The sequence below is a fragment of the Notechis scutatus genome, chromosome Z (genome assembly GCF_049901735.1).
Source record: "Notechis scutatus isolate UNSWTSFEM ecotype Mainland chromosome Z, rNotScu1.2, whole genome shotgun sequence".
Lineage (NCBI taxonomy): Eukaryota > Metazoa > Chordata > Lepidosauria > Squamata > Elapidae > Notechis > Notechis scutatus.
Window position 1 is genome coordinate 782305 of NC_142025.1, and position 27711 is coordinate 810015.

The following is a 27711-nucleotide window of genomic DNA, read 5'->3' on the forward strand; positions in this document are numbered from 1 at the left end:
GGCGATCATGTGCGCCCGCCCACCCCTGCGCTGCACTCACTTATATCCGCTCAGCTGATTCACGTATGTTCTGACCCAAACCCTTTTCCAATAAGACAAACAATAATCAAAGGGAACAGAAACCTTTTAACGACTCTTATGAATCTCCGGTTAAAAGGCTGCTGCGAAGTAATTAACTTTGATAAGCACAAGCCTCACCAAAACTGTGTGAGGCTGCCAAGAATCACAGATAAGAAATATTTCACAACACAAGAGTCTTCAAATACCAACTTAGGATACAGGAATGTCCACGAGGCTGAGTTTCAAAACGTCTTTGCTTCCTGCAAAGAACGTTTGCTTCACAGCTGCCTTTTATCTTCTTGAAGGAGGGGCCATTACCTTGCAGCCTTATTCCCGAGTCGCCTGTGCTGCTGCAGCTGCTCTTTCCTACGAGCAATCCTGCATGCATGCGCACTTGGCACAGGCTCCTCGGTAACCTCCTCATCGCTGCTGCCAGCTCCCACAATCTCTGAATGAACGCAGCAATCTACTCCCTGATGGTCCTGGCCCCTCATCTGAGTCCTCGCTCTCCTCGGCCATCCGCACCTGCTGCCGGCTAACTACAACAACGCGGCAGATCAGATTGCCGCGCCTCAGCTGGGTTACTTTCTGAAAGTAACATCAAAGGTAAGTAATTTTGAAAGCTGCGTGCAATTAACAAACCGGTTGTGACACCGGCAGCGTTCCTAACACTGCATAAGATCCCCTTGCTTTGATTTCTGGGAATGACGCCATCCGCAGCCAATTCTGGTCTTCTCCATCTTCCCTGCCACAGTCCCAAGGAAGGCCTTCCGCACCCCCACTTCCTCCTCTTCCCCGGTTCCCCCTGGCTCTGTCCGTGGGTGCCAGACAACGCTGCCCTCCCCTTCACCCCACTTCTGCTGCCCCTCTCTTATCTCACCATGCAATACTTTGCCTTCTGGACAGAAGCATCCCTCCACACAGGATGCCGTCTCCAGCGGGCAGTGCTCGGCAGGCTCCAAGCCGAAGTTCTGGCACGTCGGAGGGCAGGCGGGGCCGCAGGGGTGATACTCCATCCCATGATCACACTGTAAAGCTGAGCGAGTGGAAGAGCGGGGTGAGTAAGAGGGCAAAGCCCCAGGAGAGATCGGAGAAAGGGCTTCAGGGATTGGTCAGTCAGAGCGCTTCTCGGAGCTTCTGGCCCTCCATAGTCCGCCAGAGGGGGGCATTCAGCAGGTTTGGACAGGTTCTGGCAGACCGGTAGCGGGAAATTGTGGCCGGTTCAGAGCACCGGCAAATCCTACCTCTGCAGTGGTGGGATTCAAACATTTTTTTAAACTACCAGTTCTGTGGGTGTGGTTAGGTGGGCGTGGCCAGGTAACCGGATGGGCGTGATTTTTTTTGCAGCACCTCCCCCCATTTTGGGGCCTTCTGGGCCTCAGGCAAGCCTCCTGGGGGGTGTTTTTGCTCCCCTGGGGCCCAGAAAGGAAAAACATGGAGTGCAGGGCGGGGGGGATGTGCCCGCTCCCTCCATTTTTTGCCTTCCTAGGCCTCAGGGGAGCCTCCTGGGCAACTCAGTAAGACAGCGAGGGGAATCCCAGCACAACTGATCATCCTCTCCTTCCTTCTCTCCTTCCTTCCTCCTCCTCTCCTTCCTTTCCTTTCTCCCTCCTCTTCTCCTTCCTCCTCTTCCTTTCCTTCCTTCCTCCTCCTCCTCTCCCTCCTCTCCTTCCTTCCTCCCTCCCTCCTCCTCTCCTTCCTCCCTCTCCTCCTCTCCTTCCTCCCTCTTCCTCTCCTTCCTTCCTTCCTTCCTCCCTCCCTCCTCCTCCTCTCCTTCCTCCTCTCCTTTCTTCCTTCCTCCCTCCTCCTCCTCCTTCCTCCCCTCTTCCTTTCCTTCCTCCCTCCTCCTCTCCTTCCTTCCTTCCTCCTGGGCGAACCAGTAAGACACCAAGCAGAATCCCGGCACAGCTGATCGTTGGAACAGCTGATTGTCAGGAGAAGAAAAAAAGAGTGACTGGGCAGGGAAGAATGCAGTCAGTGATGTCGGGCATATGCGCGATGTTGTGCATGCGTGATAAGGACTGACTGGGCGGGGAGGGGAGGGGCAACTGGGCTAGGAGCGTGGCGAGCCAGAAGTTACTACCGGTTCGGCGACCCATGCCAAATCCTTTGCTACCAGTTTGCCCGAACCGGTGCAAACCAGCTGAATATCACCACTACACCTCTGGCTGGCCCCACCCACCTGCTCCTGCCCTATCCTGTCCTATATTCCCCTTCTTTTTACCTCAGCTGATTTGTGTGGCAGAGCGGATCGCCGTGCCTCAGCTGGGCTCAAAAAACCGCTCACCTCGCCAGCGCTGACACAGAGGGCGGCTTTTGATTGCTGCATGCACGTGCGCCAAGCACACTCTCATAGAACTGGTAGGAAACACTTTGGAATCCCACCACTGCTAGACGCCCCACGTTGGAGAAGGTCTCTTTCCTCCCCAGCCTCCTCCAAAGCTTACGGCAGAGTTCCTGGCTTCTCCAGCGGACGGAGACTCCTCGCTGGTTGCACTCCTCGGCGTATGTTGCAACAGCCGTGCAGAGGCATTCGCAGTCCCCTCCAGAGTCACACCTGAGCAAAGAGGAGGCAGAGAAGGGGATCAGATCAGCAGAGACATTGGCAGAAAGTCCACACACACACACACACACACACACACTACCCTGCTGATCTGGGTAAATTGAAAAATACAATTTATTGGGCAGAGCCTGGCAAAACACAGCAAACACATAAAATTCACCAGAACAGCCTAGAACTGTGATGGCAAACCTATGGCAGGCGGGCCAGAGGTGGCATGGAGAACCATTTGTGCTGCCACGCGAGCCCCAGGCAAACTTACCTCACTGCACAAACGCCTGCCTCCCAGATGATTTATAGTCCGTTTCAGGTCTTTTTCGGTCTCCCAGAGGCTTGAAGGAAGCCTCAGCAGCCTTTGGAGGCTGAAAAATAGGCCCGTTTCATCACTTCTGGTATTTCCGGAAATACCGGAAGTGACGAAACGGGACCATTTTTCGGCTTCCAAGGCTGCAAAGGCTTCCCTCGAGCCTCTGGGAGACCCAAAAAGGTCTCAAATGGGCCCAATATCAGCTGGGAGGCGCAGTGCAGGTAAGGGACGGCGGGGGGATCATGCACACATGCGCAGGGGGCCACGCACATTACCTTCTGGGTGCTGGCACGCGAGTATGCATGCATGAGCGTTCACACAATTTTTGGCACAGGAGCCCCCAAAGAGGAGCCACCACTGGCCTATAAAATGCGCATGGAAATATAAAAACCCATAGTGAATTGTTTTAAAAACACAGCGTTCAAGCCATGCGTAAAATTAAACCACGCATAATGTAGACTAGCCCTCTTGTGGTGCACCACCTGCCAATGTGACTTTGTCATGGCTAAATAGTCTATAGAGGTGCTATTCAGCCGGTTTGGACCGGTTCTCATGTACCACTTGCAAAAAATTTTGAAGCGTGCTCTCCAAACTGGGAGGGAAAAAAATGAGAAACCCACCACTGGGCCTCTATGACCCCTCTTTCCAACCAGCGGTCCTCTCTGTTCAAAATGGAGGACTTTGCTGTCCTTTGCCTTTGAAATGCAGATCGATGGCTGAACCTAATCCTGAGGGGAGTCATGTCCCTCTCGGAGTCTGAATCCGAGGAGGAAGATGAACGGCTGACACAGGGAGCGGGAGTGTGAATCCGTTGGCTGTGGAGGAAACCGGGGAAGGGCAAACTCCGGCTGGGCAGAGCAGGGGAGAGGGAGAACAAGGGAGAGGGAGTTCAGAGAAAGACCCAGGCCCACCCCCTGTTCATCGTAGGGCACGCAGGGGGGAACGGAGAAGAGAGCAATGTGGGTTGCGTGGCTTTCTCTAGTCAGGAGGAAAAAACTCTCCCGCAAACCTGCCACAACCTTTGGCTGTAGATATTTCCAATCCAATGTTGTAACCCAGAAAACTTTCAGCTATAAATCCAACAAGGCAAAAGAAGGCAATAACTCTGGCAGGGTAGGAGAAGGCGTTCCAGAAGTGAAGTGACACGGCAGTAAATCAAACCAGTTGGGAGGATACCAGGAACTCTGATAACAGCAGCCAACACTAGGTAAACTCAGCAATTGTTCCCGACAACCGCCCCTCCTTTAAACTCCCTCCCCAGGAGTGCCTTGTGAAGGGAATCAGGGCCCTTTCCTCCCCCATAAGCCATGCAACCCATGTTGCTCTCTTCTTCCATGCATGCCCTAGGAGGAAGAGAGGGTGGGCTTGGGTCTTCATCTGAACTGCCTGTCTCTTGTTCTACCTCTCCCCTGCTCTGCCCAGCCTGACTTTGCCCTTCCCCAGTTTCCTCCGCAGCCAACGGAGCCCACTCCCCGTCAGCCATTCACCTTCCTCCTCAGATTCAGACTCCGACAGGACCATGACCCCATCCAGGGTTAGTTGGCAGGGATGGCATGTCACCTCCTGTCTGTGCCAAGGTGAAGGACCAGGCTTAACAGCTTCAGCAAACAGGTAGAACTGTCTGCTTAGGTCAGGGGTGCCAGACTCAAGGTCCAGAGGCCTTCAGGGTACTTAGATATGGTGACCCCACAGGGTCACCCTGGAAACAGCAAAGGACAGGCTCATGATGCCTCTGCCAGCAGAAGCAGAGCCTGGGAGCATCGTATGTGGCTCTCCTGAGCTCTGTTTTCACTGGCAGAGGGTTGCAGGAGGCTGTCACAGCTGAAAATGGAGCTCGGGAGCCCAGTTTTGGTGGAAGAGCACTTGGGCCACTACAGGTGCCCCCAACAGGAGTGACATCAAGCTGGTCACACCCACGTTGGCCATGCCCACCCCGGCGCCTCGAGTTCAAACACTATGTTGATGCGGCCCTCAATAAAGTTGAATTTGACACCCCTTGTTTAGGTGGTGAACCTTTTTCTCCTTCCTACACAACAGGTTCTTCCTAGGAGGAAAGCTTTACCCAGGGTCCCTATCTTCCCACCCCTGCCCTCTCCAGCAGACCCTCACTCACCCGCAGGCATCAAAAACACACCACTCATAGAACTGTTGGCAGGGCAGCTCCTCACGGCAACGGGCAAAGAGATCCTGAAGGAGAATCCCGCAACGCTTCCGAGCCCATGTTGCACGGTGAGAATTCACCTGGAGGCGAGAGATGTGGAGTTGTGGGAACACCCGTATCTCATTTTTCAATTTGCAACCACAAAGGGTCCTTCCAGACACCTGGAACACACGCTCATCCAGTCCTACCAGGGAGTGAATTTCCCCCCTGCCGACACAATCACAGGTCGTACCATGCAGGGATGTTCAAAGTCCTCGGCGTTGACTTCAGGACACAGAAGGCTGATGCGCCAGGAGTTGCCAAAGAGGTCAGCCGTGGGTTCCACGATGCCTTGTTGGCTGGAGAAGTCATTCTCCGCATCACCGTCAAAGTTCCCACAGAGCCCTGCTACCCGGCCTTGGAACTTGGCTTCCAGTTTGATATAGACCCGAGTGCCTGGAGAGGAAGGGAGAGGATGAGGGGTTGAGGCCCAGTGTCCTTTTCCAGTGAGGTGCTCGCTTGAGTTCAGGATACTGATTCAGGCTTAGGATCCTGAGACAAGCTACAGCAGTGTCATTTTTTTTCAAGAACTATCACATGTCAGCCATGAACAAAGTCCATCCAGACCTTCACAGTGTGAGAGGTGAGCTTTTCACTGTCAAGACTGACTTGAATGTTCACCTATATTCCGCTTTGCTCACAACTTGGCGAAGAATGGGGAAGGGTGTGGACTGGAATGCAAGGGTGGGGGGATTGGCTTCCAGGCATCGTTGGCTCCCACCCCCTCAAGGATACCGAGAGCAGATGCCACAGCGTGGTTGGCTGGTTCCCAAAAAACTGAACAGAAGTGATTGGTGGACGTGATGGACTGTGGGTGGCCCGCAGGGAAAGGGGAAATGAACTGGGCGTGCATTTGCACAGGAAGCTCAAAGCTGCTTTCACTTCTTCTGCGCCAATGTGGATTTATTTAGTAAAGTTTTTGTTGTAATTGTTCTTCTTTTAATGACCACCGTAATCCTTTGCAGGATGGAATTGGGCTGAGGATTTACTGGCCGGATGTCCTTCCTATCGCCAACGAGCTATATTCAGCAAATATATTCCCATTATGCCCAGAGAAATATCAGCCTCTATCCAAGATCGAATCCACAGCTTCCTGATTGTGAGGCGAGAGCTCCACCTCTTAGGCCACTGTACCACTTGACTTCTTCTGTAAAGTTTATGCTCTTGGGAAAATAATATCCCAGCAGTTTCTTTTTCTGGATTCGACAACTGGACAATTGACATTCACCAAACAATGGCGAGAAGAAGGTGTGCAGAGACCTCTGGGGGAATGTGATGGTTGTATTTGCTGGAGGACACCAGAACGGACAACCTGGTTCACCTCGTCAACTGGTCCAGTGGCTATCTTCAAGCCTATGATGGACAACAAGCTGATAGGTTGATCAGTCCTGGAAGCCTCATGTGTGCCGCAACCAGACTGGATGTTCTGTGCAAACCAGGTTGTACGTTGAGGGAATGCAAGAGTGACAACCTTGAGATGTTCCTCGGGGATGAGAGAGACCTCCAGAAGAGGTGATCGAGGAGGCCCCATAAGTTTAGCATAGGGGCCTCCTGCAGGGGTGGGATTCAAATTTCTTAACAACCGGTTCTGTGGGCGTGGCCTAATTTGGGGGTGTGGCTTGGTGATCATGTGACTGGCTGGGCTTGGCTTGTATGTAAATATTGTAACTATTTATGTAAATATTGAATTTTTTACAAAAAAAAGAGCAACTTTTATCCAAAACCAGGCAAAGCAGTCAGGCGGATTGAGTTGCTCACAGAATCACAGATTCGCTCAGAGATCTACCCTTCTGCAATCTGCTGCCTGAGTCTGCACTGAGAAATAGAAGCTTCGGTCCTAAGGAAGGTTCAGCTCTGCTTTTAGATTAGCTAGAAGGCAATAAATCCCATGATTTCCTGCTTTCTACCTAATCTAAATCTCCTGGCACAGCTGATAGTTGGTATAGCTGGTGGTCGGGGGAGGGGGGGAAGGAAAAATAGCAACTTACCAAAAATTAGGCAAAGGCATAAGTTGGATGGTGCCCATGCCAGGTAAGGAGTCAGTGGGCAGGGAGGGGAGGGGAGGGGCCAGCCAGGGGTGCTATTTTCCGGTTCTCTGAACTGCGCAGAACCATAACAACTGCTTTTATAGAACCGGTCCGACCAGGTAGAATCCCACTCCTGGGCTCCTATCTGGCTGGGAATGAGAAATGGGGCTGCCTGGCCGCACCTCACCTCCATCCCAGAGCACCGTCAAGCCCATCTGAGTGAGGAGCACCAGGAAGAGTCCGGCTCTCTCCACGGTCAGCCCATTCCCGCTGTAAGTCTTGGGCGGCCGCACCGAGACGCCATTCACGGTCACGTCCTTTCCTGGTGCAAGCAAAGAGGAGGAGAATTCAAGAAGGGCACGAAACTGCCGGGGGTATGACAGCCTCCTTACATGTCTGCGACAGTTTACTGTTCTGAACAAGGTCTCTGAGACTGTAATTACACACACGCTTATTTTAAAAATAAAGTCTTGTTTTATTGCAATGGTGGGAATTATTTTCATTACCAGCCGGTAATCAATCTCAAACAGTCCCTTGAGATAAGCACCCACCCAGGGGTGGGATTCAAATTTTTTAACAACTGTTTCTGTGGGCGTGGCTAAGCTGGTGGGCGTGCCTTGGAGGTCATGTGACTGGGTGGACATGGCTTGGAGGTCATGTGACTGGCTGGGCGTGGCCAACTCAATATCACTCACATCAAGGCACGCATCTCCTCACCTGACCTCTCGTGACTGTGGGGATGCTGCAACAGTCGTAAGTGTGAAAAAGGGTCATAAGTCACTTTTTTCAGTGCCACTGTAACTTTGAATGGTCACAAGCAAAGTACCAGCAAAGGAAGGGGGGGAAAACTCCAGAGAAGTTCCTGAGACAGGAAGTCTAGTCCTGCCAAGAATGTAATAAGGGTTAATGGGGAGGCAGTTTCTGTAAGCAACACCAGAATGTTTCCTTCCTGTCTTCCTTACAGGATTAGGCCAGGAATTTCTTCTAACAATCGGTTCTCTGAACTGCTTAGAAGGTTAACAACCAGTTCTAGAGAATAGGTGCGAACTGGTAGAATTCCACCCCTGCACCCACCTTTCTTCCTTGTGAGGGCTGCCAATAACAGAAGTGTCAAATGAACTAGAAAAGAAACCAAATGAAGCACAAAGAGCTTCAAGGATGAATCCGGACCGAATGAATGACTTTGCTTCCTGCAAAGGTATCGTCATCTTTGCCTGTCCTTTATACCTTAGGGCAGGGATCCCAACCTTTTCGACGCCGCGGCCCGGTTCCGGCGTCAGCTGGGCGCCGTGGCCCGGTTCCGGCGTCAGCTGGGCGCCGCCATCTTTTTTGACGAAAATCACTTCCGGTGACGTCATCGAAGTGATTTTTCGTCAAAAATGGCGGCGCTTAGCGTTTGGTGAGCTTTTTCGGTAGAAATGGCTTTCTACCCGAAAAGCTCACCAAGCGCTTGGCCGCCATCTTTTTTGACGAAAAATTGCTTTTTTTACCAAAAAGATGGCGGCGCCCAGCAACCAGCGGCCCGGTAAGGCTTGTTCCACGCCCGGTACCGGTCCATGGACCGGCGGTTGGGGACCCCTGCCTTAGGGGAGAAGCAATCACCTCCCAGCCTTACTCCCGAGTCGCCCCTTTTGTCTCAGCTGCTCTTGCCTAGCAGCTCTGTGCAAGCGTGCACTGGGGACAGGCTCCCCTGGTTCCTCTGCCTCACTGCTGCCAGACTCTGGAGGCTCCAGAGTCAGCACCCCACTCCCAGGTGGCCCTGGCCCCATCTCCTCATCGGACGCAGGACCCCCATCTGAGTCCTCTCCAGATTCCCGGACTGGTCCCCTTTCGTCCTATTCCCCTGCTGTCTGCATTGGCTGCCGGCGAACCACAACATTTACCTCGGAGCAGGTGAACCGTCATGCTGCCTAATAGCACTACCACGGACTTGGTGCAGGTGGTGCCACTGGTGCCGCAGGGGACATTCTCAGCTGTGATGGTGAAGGCGCCGCCATTCTCGCGGACCAGGACGTACTCACAGTCCCCCAGGAAGGTGTACACCCGCCCATCGAAGGTGAGGTAGTGCGGGTCTCCGGTGGCTACGCAGGTGGCTGCACAGCGGCGGCGGCTGCATTCCCAGCGCTGCTTTCTGCAAATGCTGGGGAGGGAGGAAGAGAGAGAGGATTGTGAGCCCCCCCTGGTACCCCTGCTCTGGGCAGAGGGTATCCTGAACAGATGTGTCCTCACCAAGTGTTGCAGTCCCTGGCGATGGTCTCGTTGGGCTGGTAGAGGTGGCCGTTGTGGTGACAGGGGCATTCCTCTGGTGACACGCAATGCTCATTCTGCAAGAGGAGAGAAGGGGCGTGATGGAGGGGGCCACACCCCTGTCACCCCAAAGAGACCTAGTGTCCTGCCCTTGTTGGAGTTTGATTCTGAGGGGGAGATTATGCAGCTGACAGGGAGTGGGAGTGTGGCTCCGGTGGCTGTGAAAGAAACAAGGGAAGGGCATAGTCCAGCTGGGCATTCAGAGGAAGACCCAGGCCTACCCCCTCTTCATCCTAGGGCACGCAGGGAGGAACGGAGAAGGGAGCAACATGGCTTATGGGAGAGGAAAAGGCCCTGATTCCATTCATTAGCTGCAGCTGGGAGGACAGGATGTAAGTGGGGCATTTGCACACAGCTCCTTGCTGGGAGCAAAGCGTGCATTATCTTTGTCGAGGCTTATCTGGGTTTTGGCATCCACCCAACTGTGGTTGCTGCGTTATCTGTTGGAAGTCTGCAATGTATCATCCTGGCCTGTCATGTTAATGACTTCAGTGTGGTTTGTGGTTGGTTTTTGTAAAATTTCTAATTATCTTTACTTTGGGTGCGGACTGCATTTACTCCCTTTGTAGACTGTTTTTGGAAGAGTTTGATATCCAGCTGAGGACAACTGGACATTGGGGCCCAGGCTGGTGGCATTAAAGGGAATTTATTCTACTTTTGTGACTTTGTTATTTTGGTGTCACACCCCAGGTCATCCTACCTTGCCCTGGTTAAGGGACAGGAAGAAGAGGTCCCTGCAGCAGGAAAGCAGGCCACGCTTGTCCGAGGTGAACGCAAAAATACAATGAGGGACAATTCAGATAACAGATAATCAGAGTTGGAAGGGGCCTTGTGACCTGGGAGTTGTGTGCTGACTCCGGAGCCTCCAGAGTCTGGCAGCAGCAAGGCAGAGGAACAAAGGAAGCCTGTTCCCGCTGCGTGCATGCACAGAGCTGCTAGAATGTAAGAGCAGCTAAGACAAAAGGGACGACTCGGGAGTAAGGCTGGGAGGTGATTGCCCCTCCCATATGGAATAAAGGAGGAGCAAAGGGACAAGAGCCTTTGCAGGGGGCAACGTTGTTTGCTCTGTTTGAATTAAACCTTGGAGCTCTGTGGGAACTTTGTACTCAGGTTGGGTTTTTTTACAGTTCATTTGGCACTTTAGTTGTTGGCAGTAATTCAAAGGAGAGAAAGGTGAGTGCTTATCTCAAGGAACTGTTTGGGGCTCATTACCGATGAAGGAACATAATTCCCAGCATGGAAATAAAACAAGAGTTGTTTTAACCAAGCGTGAGCTTAATTACGGTCTCCGGAAGCCTGGGTCAGAACAGAATCTCTCCTCTGCAGCAGAACAGGTGGACATTCCACATTCCCAAATGTTAGGGATGGCGTTTCTGGACTACTCACCAGGAAGACGGTGCCAGAAGGGCAGACGCAGCCATCAGAGGCACCGTCGCAGCTGAGGTTGCTCAGGAGACTCTCGCAGGTGAGGAGGCAAGCTTTGAAGGCGTAGACCAGCTCTCCAGGACAAAGGACGGCACTGGGACAGGTCTCCTCTGTGCAACTCCAGGCCCCGTTCTCACAAACACTGAAAAACAATGGAGTTGCTCTTTTGCTCGGTAGATGTCGGAACCCCTCAGGCTTCTGTCCACCTCCCCACATCCCCTCACTTCACCAGCTGAGGGGAGCTTCTCCAAATCTAAACAAGTCCCACCAAGCCCAGCAGAGTTTGGCACCCAGTTATAGGTAGTCCTTGACTTATGAACAGCGGTGGGATTCCAATGTTTCCCCCACTGGTTCTATGAGAGTGTGTGTCATGCCCCAGTTGGAGTTTGAATCCAAGGAGGAAGACGAACAGCTGACAGGGAGCGGGAGTGTGGCTCTGTTGGCTATGGAGGAAACTGGGGGAGGGCAAAGTCTGGGTGGGCAGAGCAGGGAATAGGAAGAACAAGGGAGAGGGAGTTCAGAGGAAGACCCAGGCCCACCCCATCTTCATCCTAGGGCATGCAGGGAAGAATGGAGAAGGGAGCAACGTGGGTTTGCATGGCTTATGAGGGAGGAAAGGGCCCCGATTCCCTTCATTAGCCACACCTGGGAATGAGAGTTTAAGAGACATGCAGGCTGCATGTGGCAGCTTCTGGGAGCAAACGTGAGTTTATCTTGTGTTGACTTTGGCGATCTGTATTACTGACGTCTTCCAAACCTTGTTGAATTATGGCTGTGCCTTCACATCTGGAATTCTTGCTGCTGCCCTGCTGGACTAATTACTCCTCTTGCCTTGATTGGACTTATAGTTACAGTTTTTGTTGACCATGTTTTGGACTTGATTCTCTGCAGCCCAAGGCTGTTCCTGGGAGAGTTTTTTCTGCAGCCCAGAAGGTAACCACGACATTGGGGGGCAAAGTTGGAACAAATAAAGGGACTCTTATTGATTAACTGACTGTGTTTCCTTTGTGCCACACCCCTTTGGGTCATCACATTGTGCTTTGTGCACACTTTGCGCGTAGGTGCAGCAATTAAAATCCGCCCTCTGTCAGTGCTAGTGAGAGGAGATGTTTTTAGCTCAGCTGAGGTACGGCAATCTGCTGTGCCAGGCAAATCAGCTGAACTAAAAAAACAATGGAATATAAGACAGGACTGAGGTGGCATTTGCCGGTTCTCCGAACAACTCAAAATTTTCACTACCGGTATGCCAGAACCGGTCCAAACCAGCTGAACACCACCTCTGCTTACGATGGCAAGGTAAGTTTAGTCACTGTTGGAAGTTACAATGGCACTGAAAATGACTTCGATGAAGAATGTTTCACTTGGAGAATTCGGCGCATGGATCTCAGCTCCAGCTTTGCCCTGTTGTAATCCACTTGACTTCTAGGAAACGCTACTTTTCTTGAGTCACGTTCGTTTCATGACTGTTTGGAAGTTGCAATGGCGCTGGGAAAAGGGACTCCGGACCACGGGTCTGAATTTCAATGACGTGTCCGTAAGGGTCGGGCAGGGGGGTTCCTGCAGCATCCCCCATGACCACATAATCAAAATTCAGACGACCTGGCAACCGATATGTATTGACGACAGTTGCAGGATCTCAAAGTCACACAATTTCCCCCTGTTGAGCATGTCTGACAAGCAAAGTCATGGGTGGGATGCCACAGTTGCTTTCACAATGGTGGGATGAATTTAACCCCTGCCGCAATTCACGTAACAATGAGGGAAAGAATGCTGGTTAAAAACAAGGCCCCTATTCACCTCACAAGCATCTCGCTTAGCCACCGAAATGTTGGGGTCAATTGCGGTCGTACATGGTGGGGCTCCTCTCTGGGGGGCAGGACGAGTCTGCCTACCGAGATGAGGTGGACCGGTTGCTTTCGTGGTGTGGAGACAATAACTTGGTCCTCAACACCATTAAGACCAAGGAGCTTATAGTGGACTATATAGAAGGAACAGATCAGACATCCAGTCCTTGCTTATCAATGGAGACCGAGGGGAGCAAGTGGCCAGGGTTAAGTTTCTGGGTGTTACCCTAAAAGAGGACCTGACCTGGGGGTGCCTACATTGCAGCCCTGGTCAAAAGGGCCCAGCAGAGATTATACTACCTGAGGCTTCTTAGGAAACAACTGAATGAAAAACTGCTGGTGACCTTCTACCGCTGCACCAGAGAGAGCATTTTAACATACTGCACCTCTGTCTGGTTTGCCAATTGCACCGTGGCAGATAGGACAGCCACTCCAGAGGGTGAAGGTCATTGCCCCTCAGAGGATCCTGGGTTGCCCTCTCCCCTCTTTGGAAGAGCTTTATAGCTCCCGCTGCCTTAAGGAAGTTCAAACCATCCTCAAAGATCCATCTCATCCTGGGAACCCTTTTTTTGAACTATGACCATCTGGTAGATGGTACAGGACAATAATAAAAACAAGGACAAATAGGCTGAAAAACAGCTTCTATCCCAGGGCAGGAGCTCTTTTGAATTCTGCTGTACAGTGCAATATTAATGCAATATCAGGGGTTTCCAATTCAATGTGTGGAGTGTGAAGGATGTGTGTTTGTGTTTGTTTTCATGATCATAGTGTGCACTGAGGATGATGTTTGATTTCATCGTACGAGGTGCAAGGACAATAACGTAAACTAAACGAAATATCAACGACTAGCTGTTCTTTGCAGGGCGTGAGACATTCGACTGAGGTGGAGCCTTTCCAATCTTTCAGTCCCAAGCTATGCCCACTTGATGATAGTCTCTTGGGCCACTCATGTTCATCCCTTTGGTCCCCCAGAGGCCTTCAGCTTCCCGGCAACTGTCCACCAGGGGTGGTCTCCTGGTATCAGATTAACAGAGTTGATTAACAGATTAACAGAGTTGGAAGGGACCTGGTAGATCATCTAGTCCAACCCCCCCTCTCACCCAAGCAGGAGACCCTGCACCATTCCTGACAGATGGGAGTCCACTCTCTTCTTGAAAGCCTCCAGGGATGAAGCTCCCACAACTTCCGAAGGCAACGTCTGTTCCATCGGTTGATTTGTTCTCACCATCAGAAAATTTCTTCTGATTTCTAGGTTGTTCTAGGTCCTTGATGGCGAACGTATGGCACATGTGCTAGAGGTGGCATGCAGAGCCCTCTCTGTGGGCGCACGTGCCGTTGCCAGATGCTCTGCTGGTTTCTGATGCACCAGCTGGCCTTTGGGTCTCTGCTGCTCCGGTGCACGCAAGACCAGCTGGCCGGTGCACGCATGCGCACCGGCCAGCTGGCTTTCAGTTTCCGGTGCTCCGGCACACACACCTGCATTCACACATTCCAGTTTGTGACTCAGTGCCGAAAAGGTTTGCCATCGCTGTTCTAGGTCCTATCCTACTTGTAGGGTAGCCAGGACGCTCCCATCCACAAGAGCGACACTGTTGTGGTTCGCCGGCAGCCGGTGCAGATGGCAGTAGAATTGGACAGTGGGGAAGAACGGGGACCAGCTGGGAGTCTTGGGAGCACTCGGACGAGGGTCCTGCATCCAATGCAGAGATAAGGCCCGGACCATCTGGAAGAGGGGTGCTGACTCCAGGGCCTCTGGAGTCTGGCAGCAGCAAGGCAGAGGACCCAGGGGAGCCTGGTCCCAGTGCGCGTGTGCACAGAACTGCCAGAAGGCAAGAGCAGCTGAGACAAAGGGGTGACTCAGGAATAAGGCTGGAAGGTGATTGCCCCTCCCATAAGGGATAAAAGTCAGGCCAAGGTAACAAAACCTTTGCAGGAAGCAAAGTTGTTCGATCGGTTCTGAGTCCCCCTTGAAGATCTCTGTACGTTGGTTGGTTTTTCTTATACTTTGGTTGGTTTCTTTTTTTAGTTAATTGGATACTTCTGTTTTTGGCAGCATGCCACAGAACTGAAAGGCGGGTGCTTATCTTGTTGGACTGTTTGAGCTTAATTCCGGCTGAGAATGAAAACAATTCCCAGTGTTGCAATAAAAGAGGTTTTGCTTTTAAAACAACTTTGTGAATAATTACGGTTTAGGAAGCCTGGACCAGAACAGAGACAGCTGGAATCGCGTGGCAGAGACAGTCAATGAAATCAACCTATCCTGGGAGGTAGAGACAGACAGGTCACAGGGTGATTTCATCAAACGTCTCTTAGTCACTCCGTCGAATCACCGCGATGCAAACAGCATGGGGGGCGTGCCAGCTGTGGCAGTACACAAGGACACGAGAACACCAGCGCACAGATTGCGGCTGTAGCCCCGTTGGTGAAGGACATTCCTCCGAGGGAGATTTGACCTATGAGCCAATGCCAGAGGTGGGTTTTCAATTTCTTTTCCTACCAGTTCTGTGAGCAATTCTATGTGCACATGCCGGAAACGCACTCCGACGCATGTGCGCGTGGGGCTCAAAGACCGACCTTGGTTCAAACAGGGGTGAGTAAGTTGAGCTGGTGTTTTTAGCTCAGCTGAGACATGGCAATCCACTCTATTGTGCGAATCAGGTGAGCTAAAAAAAAGCAAGGGAATATAGGAGAGGTCAGGGCAGGTGGGCAGGCTTAGTCAAAGGCGGTATTTGCTGGTTCTCTGAACCAGTCAAAATTTTCGCTGCCGGTCACACCAGAACTGGTACGACCTGGCTGAATACCACCTCTGAGCGGATGCCGTTTTGGTCCTGAAATATTTGGGGTGGCAAACAGAGGGGAGAAAAAGATGAAGACAAGGAGGAGGAGGAGGAGGAGGAGGAGGAGGAGGAGGAGGAGGAGGAGGAGGAGGAGGAGGAGGAGGAGGAGGAGGAGGAGGAGGAGGAGGAGGAAGAATCTGGAAGAAGAGGAGGAGGAAGAGGAAGAAGAGGAAAAGAGGAAGACAAGGAGGAGGACAAGCGGGAGGAATAGAAAGCTAGAGCGAGGAGGAGGAGGAGGAAGAAGAAGAAAAGGAGGAGGAGGAGAAACCTGGAGGAAGAGGAGGAAGAAGAAGAGGAAAAGAGGAAAAAGAGGAAGAGAAGGAGGGTGAATAGGAATAGAAAGGAGGAGGGGAAGAAAAAGAGGGAGAGGGAGAGGGAAAGTGGGAGGAAGAAGAAGAATAGAAACCTGGAGGAAGAAGAGGCAGAAGAAGAGGAAAAAGAGGAAGAGAAGGAGGGGGAGAGGAGGAGGAGGAGGAGGAGGAGGAAGAAGAAGGAAAAGAATAGAAACCTGGAGGAAGAAGAGGAAAAGGAGGGAGAGGAAGAAGAAGAAGAAGTAGAAGCATCTTGCAGCTATTAAGGTAGTTTCTCTGTTTCTATATGAGCGACTGACTTCCCTACTCCAAGACCTGAAGACAGAACAAACCGGTGTAAAGCAGGACCGCTGAATTTCCTTCTGGCTCCATAGTTCTGAGAAGTCTCCCTTTGCCTTCTGCCCCCGCCAGTTACCACAATTTAAGCAAGACTTAAGCCTCACTCCTCAGGGGATCTCCATGCAGACCGAAGCCCTGGAACAAACCCAGGATGCTCCTCGAACCCCACCTGCAACCTACCAGCTGTTGCAACTCCTCTGGATCCTGCTGCCGGGCGGGTGAGCCTTCTCGCGGTGGAGGCAAGGACACATGGCCGGCTGGATGCACTGCCCTTCATGGTCCAGCACGAGGCCATCTGGGCAGTTGCACCCAGCCACGCAAGCAGGCTGGAGGTCCTCGCAGGCACCATTTTTTCCCACGGGGAGGTCGGCGCAGGTTCTTCCACAGGGGGTGGTGCATTCTCGGTAGACCTGGCCCCCGGAGCACTGCACCGCTGTGGAGAGAGACAGAGAGAAAGGCCACGGGGTGTGGATTCCATCTTGAATACCCACTGCGGACATGCTGCCAAGGTGTCGTTACAAGGGGATGAGCTGGTTAGGGGGCAGGAGCAGAGTACCAAAGAGAGACTGGTAGACTCATGCTTGGAAAAGAGACCACCAGGAAATCCCAAGGCAACGAGCATGCTGTGGTCAAGAAGACAATTTAGATGTGTTCAAGAGGTTCTCCCCCACCTAAGCACAACCCAACCCAGCCCAACCGAACTGACCCAACCTAACCTAACCCAACCTACCCAACCCAGACAACCCAACTGACCCACCCCACCCCACCCCACCCAACTCAACCCGACTCACAGATAATTTTTCTGGCAGAGTTTGGGGGGAGAGAAAGAAAAGACTTCTGCAGCTTCTGCTGCTTTCCTTGCATGAAGCCAAAAGTCTCTCTCTCTCTCTCTCTCTCCCCCCCCCCCCCGAAAATGGAGCTGGAGACGGAATCCTGCAATCCCAAATAAAGAATGATTGATCTCCACGAAAACGGGGTGGGGGATTTTCCTGCAGACTTTTTTTGGGGGGGGTTCCCACGGTTCTCTGGTGACTTTGGTGGTCCCTGAGGTCTGAAAGGTTGGTGACCCCTGTTCTACAGCAGGGATCCACAACACGCAGGTCGTGGCCAATTCAGAATCGGAGCCACGCAACCGGCAGGCACTCGTGCTTCCATGCGCAGCTTCATGGATGGGAGTGAGCAGGCAGGCTCGCCTGTCACTCGTGGAAATGGAGCGGTGCACGCTCACCCACTCTTTGTGTGGAATCGTTCCCCTCTTCCCTCTGAAGCCAGAAAGAAGAAGGAAGGAAGAAGGAAGGAAGGGAAAGAAAGAATGGAGGGAGGGAGGGAGAGTGGAAGGGAGGAAAAGAAGGGAGGAGGGAGGAAGAAAGGGAAGGAGAAAAGAAGAAGGGAGGAAAAGAAAGGAGGGTGGGAAGAAGGAAGGAAAAGAAAGAAGGGAGGGAGGGAGGAAAAGAAAGAAGGGAGGGAGCGAGGAAAGAAGGGAGGGAGAAAGGAAGAAAGGGAAGGAGAAAAGAAGGAGGAGGAAAAGAAACAAGGATGGGAGGAAAAGAAAGGGAGGGAGGAAAAGAAAGGAGGGAGGAAGGAAAAGGAAGGGGAGGGAGAAAGGAAGAAGGGGAAGGAGAAAAGAAGAAGGGAGGAAAAGAAGGGAGGGAGGGAAGAAAAGAAGGGAGGGAGGAAAGGGAAGGAGAAAAGAAGAAGGGGGAAAGAAAAGAAGGGAGGGTGTGAGGAAGGGAAGGAAGAGAACAGAAGTATATACCCCCTGCTCCAGGGACACTTACGGCAGAAGCTCTGGTTCCTCCAGGCCACGAGGGCTCCCTCCTGGGCACAATGATGGGCATAGGCGGCCAGGGCACCACAAAGACAGTCGTCCCGGCTGAACAGCTGCAGACGTCCTCCAGGCACAGCTGGTAGAAGGGCTCCCGCTCCACCAAGTTGTGACAGGGCTGGCGAGAGGGGTTGGGTGGGATGCAATTGTTTTTAACTGGTTCTTTGGGCGTGGCATGGTGGTCATGTGATTGGGTGGGGGCGTGGCTAGGCAGTCAGGGGACCAGGTTGGCCCCAAAGAGAGAAAACGTTCTTGAACAATGCTCTTTGGAGCCAGGGAGGTCGGTTGGACTAGATGACCTCCGAGGTCCCTTCCAGATCCTGGATGGCTGGGCTGTTTTGAAGCATCCTCTGAAGCTGCTGTCTAGCTCCAGGGTTTGGGGACCTTCCTTCCTCTCCTTTTTCTCTCCCTCTCTCCCTCCCTCTATCCATCCGTCCATATCTCATTCACTTTCCCTTCTCTCCTTCTTCCTTCCCTCCCTCTTTCTAACTTTTTCTCTTTCTTTCTCCTCTTTCTTTCTCCCTCTTTCTTTCTTTCTCTTTCTTTCTTTCTTTCTTTCTTTCTTTCTTTCTTTCTTTCTTTCTTTCTTTCTTTCTTTCTTTCTTTCTTTCTTTCTTTCTTTCTTCTCTCTCTCTTTCTCCCTTCCCTTTCTTTCTCCTATCCCTCTTTCTTTTTTTTCTTTCTTTCTCTCCTTCTCCTTTCTTTCCCTTTCTTTCTCCCTTTCCTCCCTTCCTTTCTTTCTTTCCTTCCCTCCCTCTTTCTTTCCTTTTTTTCTTTCTCTTTTTCTCTTTCTTTCCCTTTCTTTCTCCCATCCCTCTCCCCCCCTCTTTAGGTGTGGTCTTACTATGGATAGATAGATAGATAGATAGATAGATAGATAGATAGAGAGATGGATGGATGGATGGATGGATGGATGGATGGATGGATGGATGGATGGACGGATGGACGGATGGACGGATGGACGGATGGATGGATGGACTGACAGACTGACAGACAGACACACATTGAGATAGATAGATAGATAGATAGATAGATAGATAGATAGATAGATAGATAGATAGATAGACAGACAGACAGACAGACAGACAGACACCTAGAATCCTGCATCCAGTTTTAGTCACCACATTATAAAAAAAGATGTTGAGACTCTAGAAAAAGTGCAGAGAAGAGCAACCAGGATGATTAGGGGACTGGAGGCTCAAACATGCAATGAACGGTTGCAGGAACTGGCCTTGGCTAGTATAGTGAAGAGAAGGACCAGGGGAGACATGATAGCGGTCTTCCAATATTTGAGGGGCTGCCCCAGAGAGGAGGAAGGGGGTCAAGCTATTTTCTAAAGCACCTAAAAGCATCAGACAAGGAACAATGGATGGAAACTGATCGAGGAGAGATTCAACCTGGAAATAAGGAGAAACTTTCTGACAGGGAGAAGAATCAACCTGTGGAATAGAAGTAAACTCAGAAGTTGTGGGAGCTTCATCAATGGAGGCTTTCAAGAAGAGATTGGACTGTCAGAAATGGTGTAGGGTCTCCTGCTTGGGTGGGGGGTTGGACTAGATGACCTACAAGGTCCCTTCCGACTTTGATGGTCTGTTATCTGAATGTGTGGAGATCGATCTGCTTACGTTTGAAATGAAAGAGAAAGAAAACTCTGGATACCACTGTCGTGGCACAAATGGTACAAATGGTTAGAGAATAGATGCCAAAAAATAAGAAGAATGGATGAGTGTACATAATCTAAGGCACCTTAAGAAAATGATATGGTAGATACATACACTATACTGTATAAATATATAAGATGGAGAGAATTATAGATACAGAGAATACTTATTGGTTGATGTATATAAAATATAAGGTGATTTATATTTTTTAATTTTTTTTCCAAATTTGTACTTTACTAATTTATTTGATTCTTTTTATTAGTTTTTTTATTGCTATTTATTTTTATTTTATTATTATTTTTGTTTTAAATATGGTTTTACATATTTGTGTAACCCACCATAGGCGAATAGGTGGCAATATAAATAAAATAAAATATTAAATTAAATTAATAAATATAAGATATTTATATTTTCACGGCCCCTACAGACCTCTTAGGAAAGTGGGGAGGTCAACAGTAGACAGTCTGAGGTTAAAGTTTTTGGGGTCTGGGGAAGAAACCTTTGCTCATAGGCCCCCTCCCAACAGCACCCCCGCCCGCCCGCGGTCTTCCTCGCTCACCTGGAACGGCGCGCCGTGAAGGGCCGCGCAAGCTGCCTCCGCGTATTGCCGCCGTTGGGTGTAGGTGCTGCAGGCGTCGAAGCGGAGACCGGCGGCGGGGGCGCAGGCGGCGGGCAGTTGGAACTTGCGGGCGAACGCAGCCACGCCGGGCTCCACGTCGCCCTCCGGGGTGGTGAACTCATCCTGCTGGTTCCAGTTGTAAGTCCCACAAAGGCCACGGACCTGGAGGAAAGCGGGCGAGAGCCGGCCCAGGAGGGGCGCAACGTTACACCGAGCCTGGGACCGAGTCTCATCCAGAAGTTCAGTGCTTATGGATGGGATGGGATTTATTGCACCTGGCAAGAGAAAAGAGGGAAGGAAGGAAGAAAAGAAGGAGGGAAGGAAGGAAAAGAAAGAAATAAGGGAGGGAGGGAAAGACAAAAGAAGAAGGAAAGAATAAAAAGGAAGGAAGGAAAGGAAAGAAGAAGGGAGGAAAAAGGAGGAAGGAAAAGAAAGAAGAAGGGACAGAGGGGAGGAGGGGAGGAAAGAAGGAGGGGGAGGAGGGAGGGAGGAAAAGAAGGGAAGGAGGGAGGGAAGGAAGGAGAAGAGAAAAGGGAAAGAATAAAGGAAAAAGGAAAGGAAAGAAGGGACGGAGGAAGGAAAAGAAAGGAAGGAAGGAAAGAATAAAGGAAGGAAGGGAACCAAAGATGAAGGAAGGAAGAAAGGGAGGGAGGGAGGGAGGGAAGAAAGGGAAGGAGAAAAGAAGAACGGGAGGGGAGGGAGGAAAAGAAAGAAGGAAGAAAAGAGAGAGAGAGAGAGAAACGGAAAGGGAATAAAGACAAGGGTAGGTCAGGAAAGGGAGGGCAGGGGAGGGGAGGGGAAGGTAAGGGGGGAGGGGGAGGACTCCAGAAAGAGAAGGATGCTACTGTGCAGATCGAAGCGCCACCAACCCCCAGGAGGAAGGTGGCTCCTGCCCCACACCTTGCTGTGCCCAACTGCGAGTCTGGTTTTAAATGAATTCCTCCTCACCCCCGGGGACCCCTCCCCAGAAGAAGCCCTCTGTCAGGGTTCCGACGGAAGCCCTCATCCAATCGTGAGCCTCGAGCCAAACGTCAAAAGAAATCCAATTATTTATTAGGAGCGACACTTTCCCCAAGTGCACGTTGGCCATTTATCACCCTGTTTCCCTCCTCCTCCTCCTCCCAGGGTGTGTCATAAATCACATTCTCCAAACGGAGCATCTTGACGGCTGGGCGACGCCTTGGTGAGGTATGCGTGGAATGTACTTCTGGTATTTTTTTAAATTTAATTTCCTTGCTGCTCCTTCAGTATTCCCCCCACCCCGCCCCCTCCCCATGGCAACTCGAAAGGAGGCCAGGAATGCTTTACAAGTTGACATCCTCCCGAGAACTCACCTTGTGAGCGAAGCTGGGCTGGAGAGTTATGTAGGCAGCCGGGAACTCCAGGCCCCACAGCAGGTGAGCCCCAAAGGCCTGGAGGAGGAGGAAGGCGGAGGAGGCGCGGCGGACAGTCAGGTCAGCGTTGCTGAATGGGAGGGCAACGTCCTGCCCGTTCACCGAGACGGACCCTGGATGGCGTGGGAGGAAGAGTCAGGGACAGAGCAAGGTGACTGGGTGCCCAGCAGGAACGAGCCCCCTGGGGAGCAGTACTGGAAGGAGGAGGAGGTTTGGTGATGGGGAGGAGGAGGAGAGGAGGAAGAAGAGGAGAAGAGGACTCTGTGGTCCTTGGCACTCTGTGAGGTTGTTGGTTTTCTTCTAAACGTTTCTTGACCCAACTAGACAACATCATCAGTGCTAGAAGGGAAAGGAGGAGGAGGAGGAGGAGGAGGAGGAGGAGGAGGAGGAGGAGGAGGAGGAAGGAAGGAAGGACAGATGGATGGATGGATGGATGGACTGTGGGGTCCTCGGTGCTCTCTGAGTTTCCCTGCAGATGTTTCATGACCCAACTAGGGAACGTTATCGGTGCTAGGAGGGAGGGGAGATTGTCAAGAGGAGGAGGAAGAAGAACAGGAGGAGGAAGAAGAAGAAAAGGGAGGAAGGAGGAGGAGGAAGGACAGACTGTGAGGTCCTTGGCCCTGATCTGGGTTTTGTCTTGCAGATGTTTCATGACCCAGCTAGGTAACATTATGAGTGCTAGAAGAGAAGGGGTTTTGGAGGAGGAGGAGGACAACGACTGTGTTCTAGGTGCTTTGTGAGGTTGGTGGTTTTCTTTAGACATTTCTTAATCCTACTAGTGAACATCATCAGTGTGAGGAGGGAGGGGATTGTAGAAAGGAGGAGGGGGAGTGGGGAGGGGAGGGAGGGAGGGCTCTGTGAGCTTAGTGGTTTTCTTGCAGACATTTCACAACCCAGCTAGGCAATGTCATCAGTGCTAGAAAGGTGGGTTGATCTCTGTTTACGTACAATTGCTCGGCCTGCCAGTATTGGCAGGAGTGTGATTACCCCTACCCTTGATTACTATTGGGTTTTTTCCTTGATTGTTTGTCTGGTGTTAATCTCTGCTTATCTGATTTTCTCTTGGGGCTCTCTGAGCTGGGCAGTTTCCTTGCAGACTTTTCATGACCCAACTCGGGAACGTCATCAGTGCTAGAAGGGAAGACCATTTGTGGAGAGGGGGAGGAGCAGGTGGGACTTCGGGGTGGTCTTTGTTACCTACCAAAGGTAGCTGCCCAGACCCTCAGTCTCACCTGAGAAGGACAGCCAGGCCGAGGTTTTATGCACAGTGACAGTCACAGCCCGAAGACAGCTGACAGCACCCTGGTTCCCGCACGGTTCGTTCTCCGCCCAGATCTGAATTTTCCCATCAGCAAAATCCTGCGGGAACACAGATCATCCTTGACTTACGACCGGTGGTGAAGCAAGTCTCCAAAGGTTCACTTAATGACGGCAGTGGTCGCTGAACGACCTCAGCACTCACTGTGTCAGGATTCCGGCAGTTACCCCCATTTCAATCCTAAGTCTCGAGCCAAACTTTCAAAACTTCCAAAGGATTTATGGGGAGTGAACATGTCTGGCACTGCCTGGGTGCAGCCGACTCTGGAACTCATCATTCATTGTCACCCTTCACCCTGGTTTCCCCACCCCACCCCCTGGGTGTGTCATAAATAATATTCTCCAGCAAGACACATCCATAGCCAAGAGTCATCAATCATGTCCTCCAATTAGAATTTTTGCGCGACAGAAACTTCGGTCACCTAGTTACTATCTTTGAAAACATTTATGGAATGCGCTTTTGGTTTCCAAGCTGCTGCACTGCTGCCCCTCCCTTTCTGTTGGCAACTCTAAGAAGATAGTAGAAGTTTTTTATGAGTTCTAAGATAGCATTCATTCTCTCTGTACCCCCGTCAGTTTCAGGGTGATGGGTGGACAACAGACAGTTGCCTGGAAACTATCTATGAAAACATTTATGGAATGCGCTTTTGATTTCCAAGCTGCTGCACTGCTCCCCCTCCCTTTCTGTTGGCAAAACTAAAAAGACCAGAGAAAGATTTGAGTTGACATGCTGAAGGACTCCAGCGTTCATTTAATGATCATGAGAAGAAAATAAAATAAAATCATGTGGGGGCCTCGACTGACTGCCTCTGTGACCTACAGGCAGTCCTTGACTTATGACAATTCATTTAGTGACCATCAGAAACTGCCGAGGCACCGAAAACAGAACCGACACCCTTTTAAAAAATACTTACAACCATTGTAGCATTCCTTGTCACATGGTCAACATTCAGACATTCCACAACTGACTCATACTTACGATGATTGCTGTCTCCCGGGATCACCTTCTGACAGGGGAAATCAAGGGTGTGGAACCGAGCCCCTTCCCCTCCTGTGTGTCCTCACCTGCACCAGGACATAGTGGCAAACCCCACGGAAGGAGTAACGCTTTCCATCGAAAGTCAAGTAATGGAGACGTCCGTGGAGGACGCACTCGCCGGCGCACCGATCCTGTGAGCAGACCCACTGACCCCCTCGGCATGTGCTGTGGGAGCAAGCAACAGGTTGCTGTCTGAGTGGGGAGAGGGTCTTCAGTGCTAGAAGGGAAGAGGGCAGGAGGAGGAGGGAGAGGAGGAGGGAGGACTGTGGAGTCCTTGGGGCTCTCTAAGCTGGCTGGTTTCCTTGCAGACATTTCATGACCCAACTAGGGAACGTCATCAGTGCTAGAAGGGAGGGGGGTGTGGGGAGGGGAGGAGGAAGGGGGAGGAAGAGGAAGGAAGGAAGGAAGGAGAGGACTGTGGGATCATTGGTGCTCTCTGAGCTGGATGTTCTCCCCCCATTGTTTGGGCACCCAGTCTCGAAGCGACCCAGGGGGAGGCTTACCACTGGTTGCAGCGCTGTTGTAGTGTCTCTCCTGGGTGGAACTTCTGCCGTCGGTGGAAACAGGGACACCGGCTTGGCAGGATGCAAGACCCTTCCTCTAAGTAGAGTCCCGGGATGCATTCACAACCGCTCACGCACTCCGCTCGGCAGTGCTCACTGTCCGCCATGCCCACCGCTGCACAGCTGGGCGGGCAGAAGGAGACGCAATCCGTGTAGCGCTGTCCGGGGCCGCACGGCTTCTCTGTGTGGAAGTGGGACCAGAACAGAGGGATTGAATTTGAGGGGAGAGCAGGAGGCCCTGACAGAATCAAGAGAATGATAAAGTTGTCGGGTGGAATTCAGCCGGTTCGGGCCGGTTCAAGTGAACCGGATGTTAAATTTACATACTTAGTGGAACCGACCGGGTGGCCCCAGCCACTCCACCCCGGCCCTCCTAGAGTCCCCCCGCAGCCCATTTTGGATGCAGGTAAGAATGCAGGGTCCACGCGGAGGCTCTGGGAGGGGGAAAAAGTGGCCCTTCTGGATGTTCCGGAAGTCCACAAATGGGACTGTTTCCAGCTTCCAGAGGGTCTCCAGAGCCAAGGGAGGCTGTTTTTGCCCTCCCAGAGGCCTGAGGGAAGCCTCCGGATTCTGGGCAAGGTGACAAACGGCCCTCCCGGAAGTTCTGGTAGGCCACGCCCACCATGGCCACACCAACCCAGCAACTGGGCAGAGATTTTTGAATCCCACCCCTGGACCTTGGATGTCTTCTAATCTGAGCCCCCCCTCTGCTCTAGCAGGAGACCCTGACAGAATTAAGAGAGTTGGGAGGGACCTCAGGAGGTCTTCTAGTCCAACCCACTCTCAAGCAGGAGACCTCCCTCCCTGTCTCCCTTCCTTCCTGTGAGGACAATTAACCCGTGGAACTGCTTGCTCCAATACTGGAGGTTTTTAAGAAGAGACTGCGCAGCCACTTGTCTGAAATTGTAGAGGGTCTCCTGCTTGAGGAGGGGGCTGGACTAGAAGACCTCTAAGGTCCCTTCCAGCTTCTATTCTGATCAATTCCCAAAGAGAGAGGGTCTCTCTCCCCCCACCCCCAAGACAGCCTGCGGGGCAGTAGCCAATCGGGTTCTTCACAGGGCGGGTAGAGTCTTTCGGGAGGTTTGAGCGTTTCACTCCTTACAATCGCACCATCACCTTGGAGGTGTTTAGTTTGGGATGGGGTTCTACTGGTTCGGACTGGTTTGGCCGAACCCCTTGATCAAAAGTCAACCGGTTCACTGCGACGATCACGTGGGCCCACCCGCCACCCACCTGTGCTTTACCTACCTAGATCACCTCAGCTGATCAGCGCAGCCCAGAGGCTTGCCACTTCTCCGCTGTATTACTTGACTTCTGCACACGCGTGTCAGGCGATCCCCGAACCAGTTTAAAACCTGGAGAATCCCACCCCTGTCCGGAGACCCCACTGCACCCCCTTCTGCCCTGACCTGCAGCCCCTTACCACAAAAACCGGCCCTTCTCCAGTTGATGAAGACCCCGTGTTGGGCACACTCCCGGGCGTAGCTGGCAAAGGTCTCGCAGGCGTCACCAGGCCCTGCCCGTCGGCTGCACAACAGATACTTGCAGGTATCGTAGAAACTTTGGGGGTCCACCTGCCAGGGGGAGGAAGGGGCAAAGCCTCAGGACAGGCAGGCTGGCTGTACTGGTCATCTTCAACTTACAGCCATTTGTTTAGTGACCATTCGAAATTCCGATGGCAGTGTAAAAAAAAGAAGAAGCGTTTTTCACAGGGCCGTGGCAGCATGCCCGTGATCAAAATTCAGACATGTAGCAAGTGACTCATGGTTGTGATGGCCACAGTGTCCTGGGGGGGAGGGAGATTACACGATCCAGGGGTGGGATTCTACCTGTTCGGACCGGTTCTATAGAACCAGTTGTTCCGATTCTGTGCAGTTCGGAGAACCAGCAAATCGAGCACCTGGCTGGCCTGCCCCTCTCTGCCCGCTCTTCTTCCTGGGCCCCAATGACGCCTTCTGGAGCAAAAACACCCCCCAGTAGGGTCCCCTGAGGCCCAGAAGGCCCAAAAAATGGGAGGGGGGTTGCTGCAAAAAAAGAAGCCACACCCACCCAGTCAAGTGACCACCTAGTCACACCCACCTAGCCATGCCCATAGATCCGGTTGTTTCAGAGTTTGAATCCCACCCCCGACGCGATCCCCTTTGGGCCACTTCTTGACTGGCAGAGTCAAGGGGAAAGCTAAATTCCTTTTAACAACCATGTGATGAACAAGGATTCCTTTCACCATGGTGGGAAGAAAAGCTGCAAAATCCAGGGAGATAACACACTTCCCGAACGTTTCACTTAGCGACAGCAATGTGGAGTCATAAGCGGAGGACTGCCTCTCCGGTCATGGCTGGGGGAAAACACCTGAAGTGTGTGTGTGTGTTTGTGCACAACTGACTCCTCACCTGCCTATGACATTGGCTGAAAGGACTAGAGAACAACTTTTGGCAAGTCGCCCTGGCAGCCTCCTGAACATCGTCGTCCAGCACCGTGTCACAGTGGTGCGGTTCCTCCGCGGCGTCTCGGCACAGACTCTGCTGCAATGGAAAGAATGTAATGGTTGAATGAATGAATTTTAATTGGAATAAAATAGAATAGGTGGTTTCCAGTTCCCAGTCCACGGACCAGTGCCAATCTGCAGCTTGCCGGCAACCGGTTCATGGAAACCAGCAGCGCATGCACGAAAACGACATCGCAGAATCATTCCGCAATTATTCCCGTCACACAATTGGCCAGAAAACTCATTCAAATGGGGCCTGTAACCAATGTCTCGCTCAGGGGTGGGATTCAAATTTCTTAACAACTGGTTCTGTGGGCTTGGCCTAATTTGTGGGTGTGGCTTATTGGTCATGTGACTGGCTGGGCGTGGCTTGTATGTAAATATAAATATTTATGTAAATATTGAATTTTTTATTTTAAAAAAAGAGCAACTTTTACCCAAAATCAGGCAAAGCAGGCAGGCAGATGGAGATGCTCACAGAATCACAGATTCACTCACAGATCTACCTTTCTGCAATCTGCTGCCTAATATTTGCTTGCAAACTCACAAAATTAACTCAGAACACACTATGGATGTAAATATTGATTTTTT

The 27711-nt window shown here is 51.7% G+C and overlaps 1 protein-coding gene across 1 annotated transcript in view; it reads right to left on the bottom strand.

Moving 5' to 3' along the window:
- SSPO (SCO-spondin) overlaps nt 1-27711 on the bottom strand; it is a 164027-nt gene that overhangs the window by 127635 nt on the left and 8681 nt on the right. The window contains 18 exon segments of the mRNA XM_087947289.1: nt 941-1096; nt 2508-2617; nt 5041-5168; nt 5321-5523; nt 7342-7476; nt 9038-9294; nt 9384-9478; nt 10848-11028; nt 16398-16650; nt 17996-18085; nt 18088-18160; nt 20263-20484; nt 21657-21829; nt 22949-23075; nt 24099-24237; nt 24576-24816; nt 26059-26209; nt 27026-27157. Of these exon segments, the coding sequence (XP_087803415.1) occupies nt 941-1096; nt 2508-2617; nt 5041-5168; nt 5321-5523; nt 7342-7476; nt 9038-9294; nt 9384-9478; nt 10848-11028; nt 16398-16650; nt 17996-18085; nt 18088-18160; nt 20263-20484; nt 21657-21829; nt 22949-23075; nt 24099-24237; nt 24576-24816; nt 26059-26209; nt 27026-27157 (2866 nt within the window).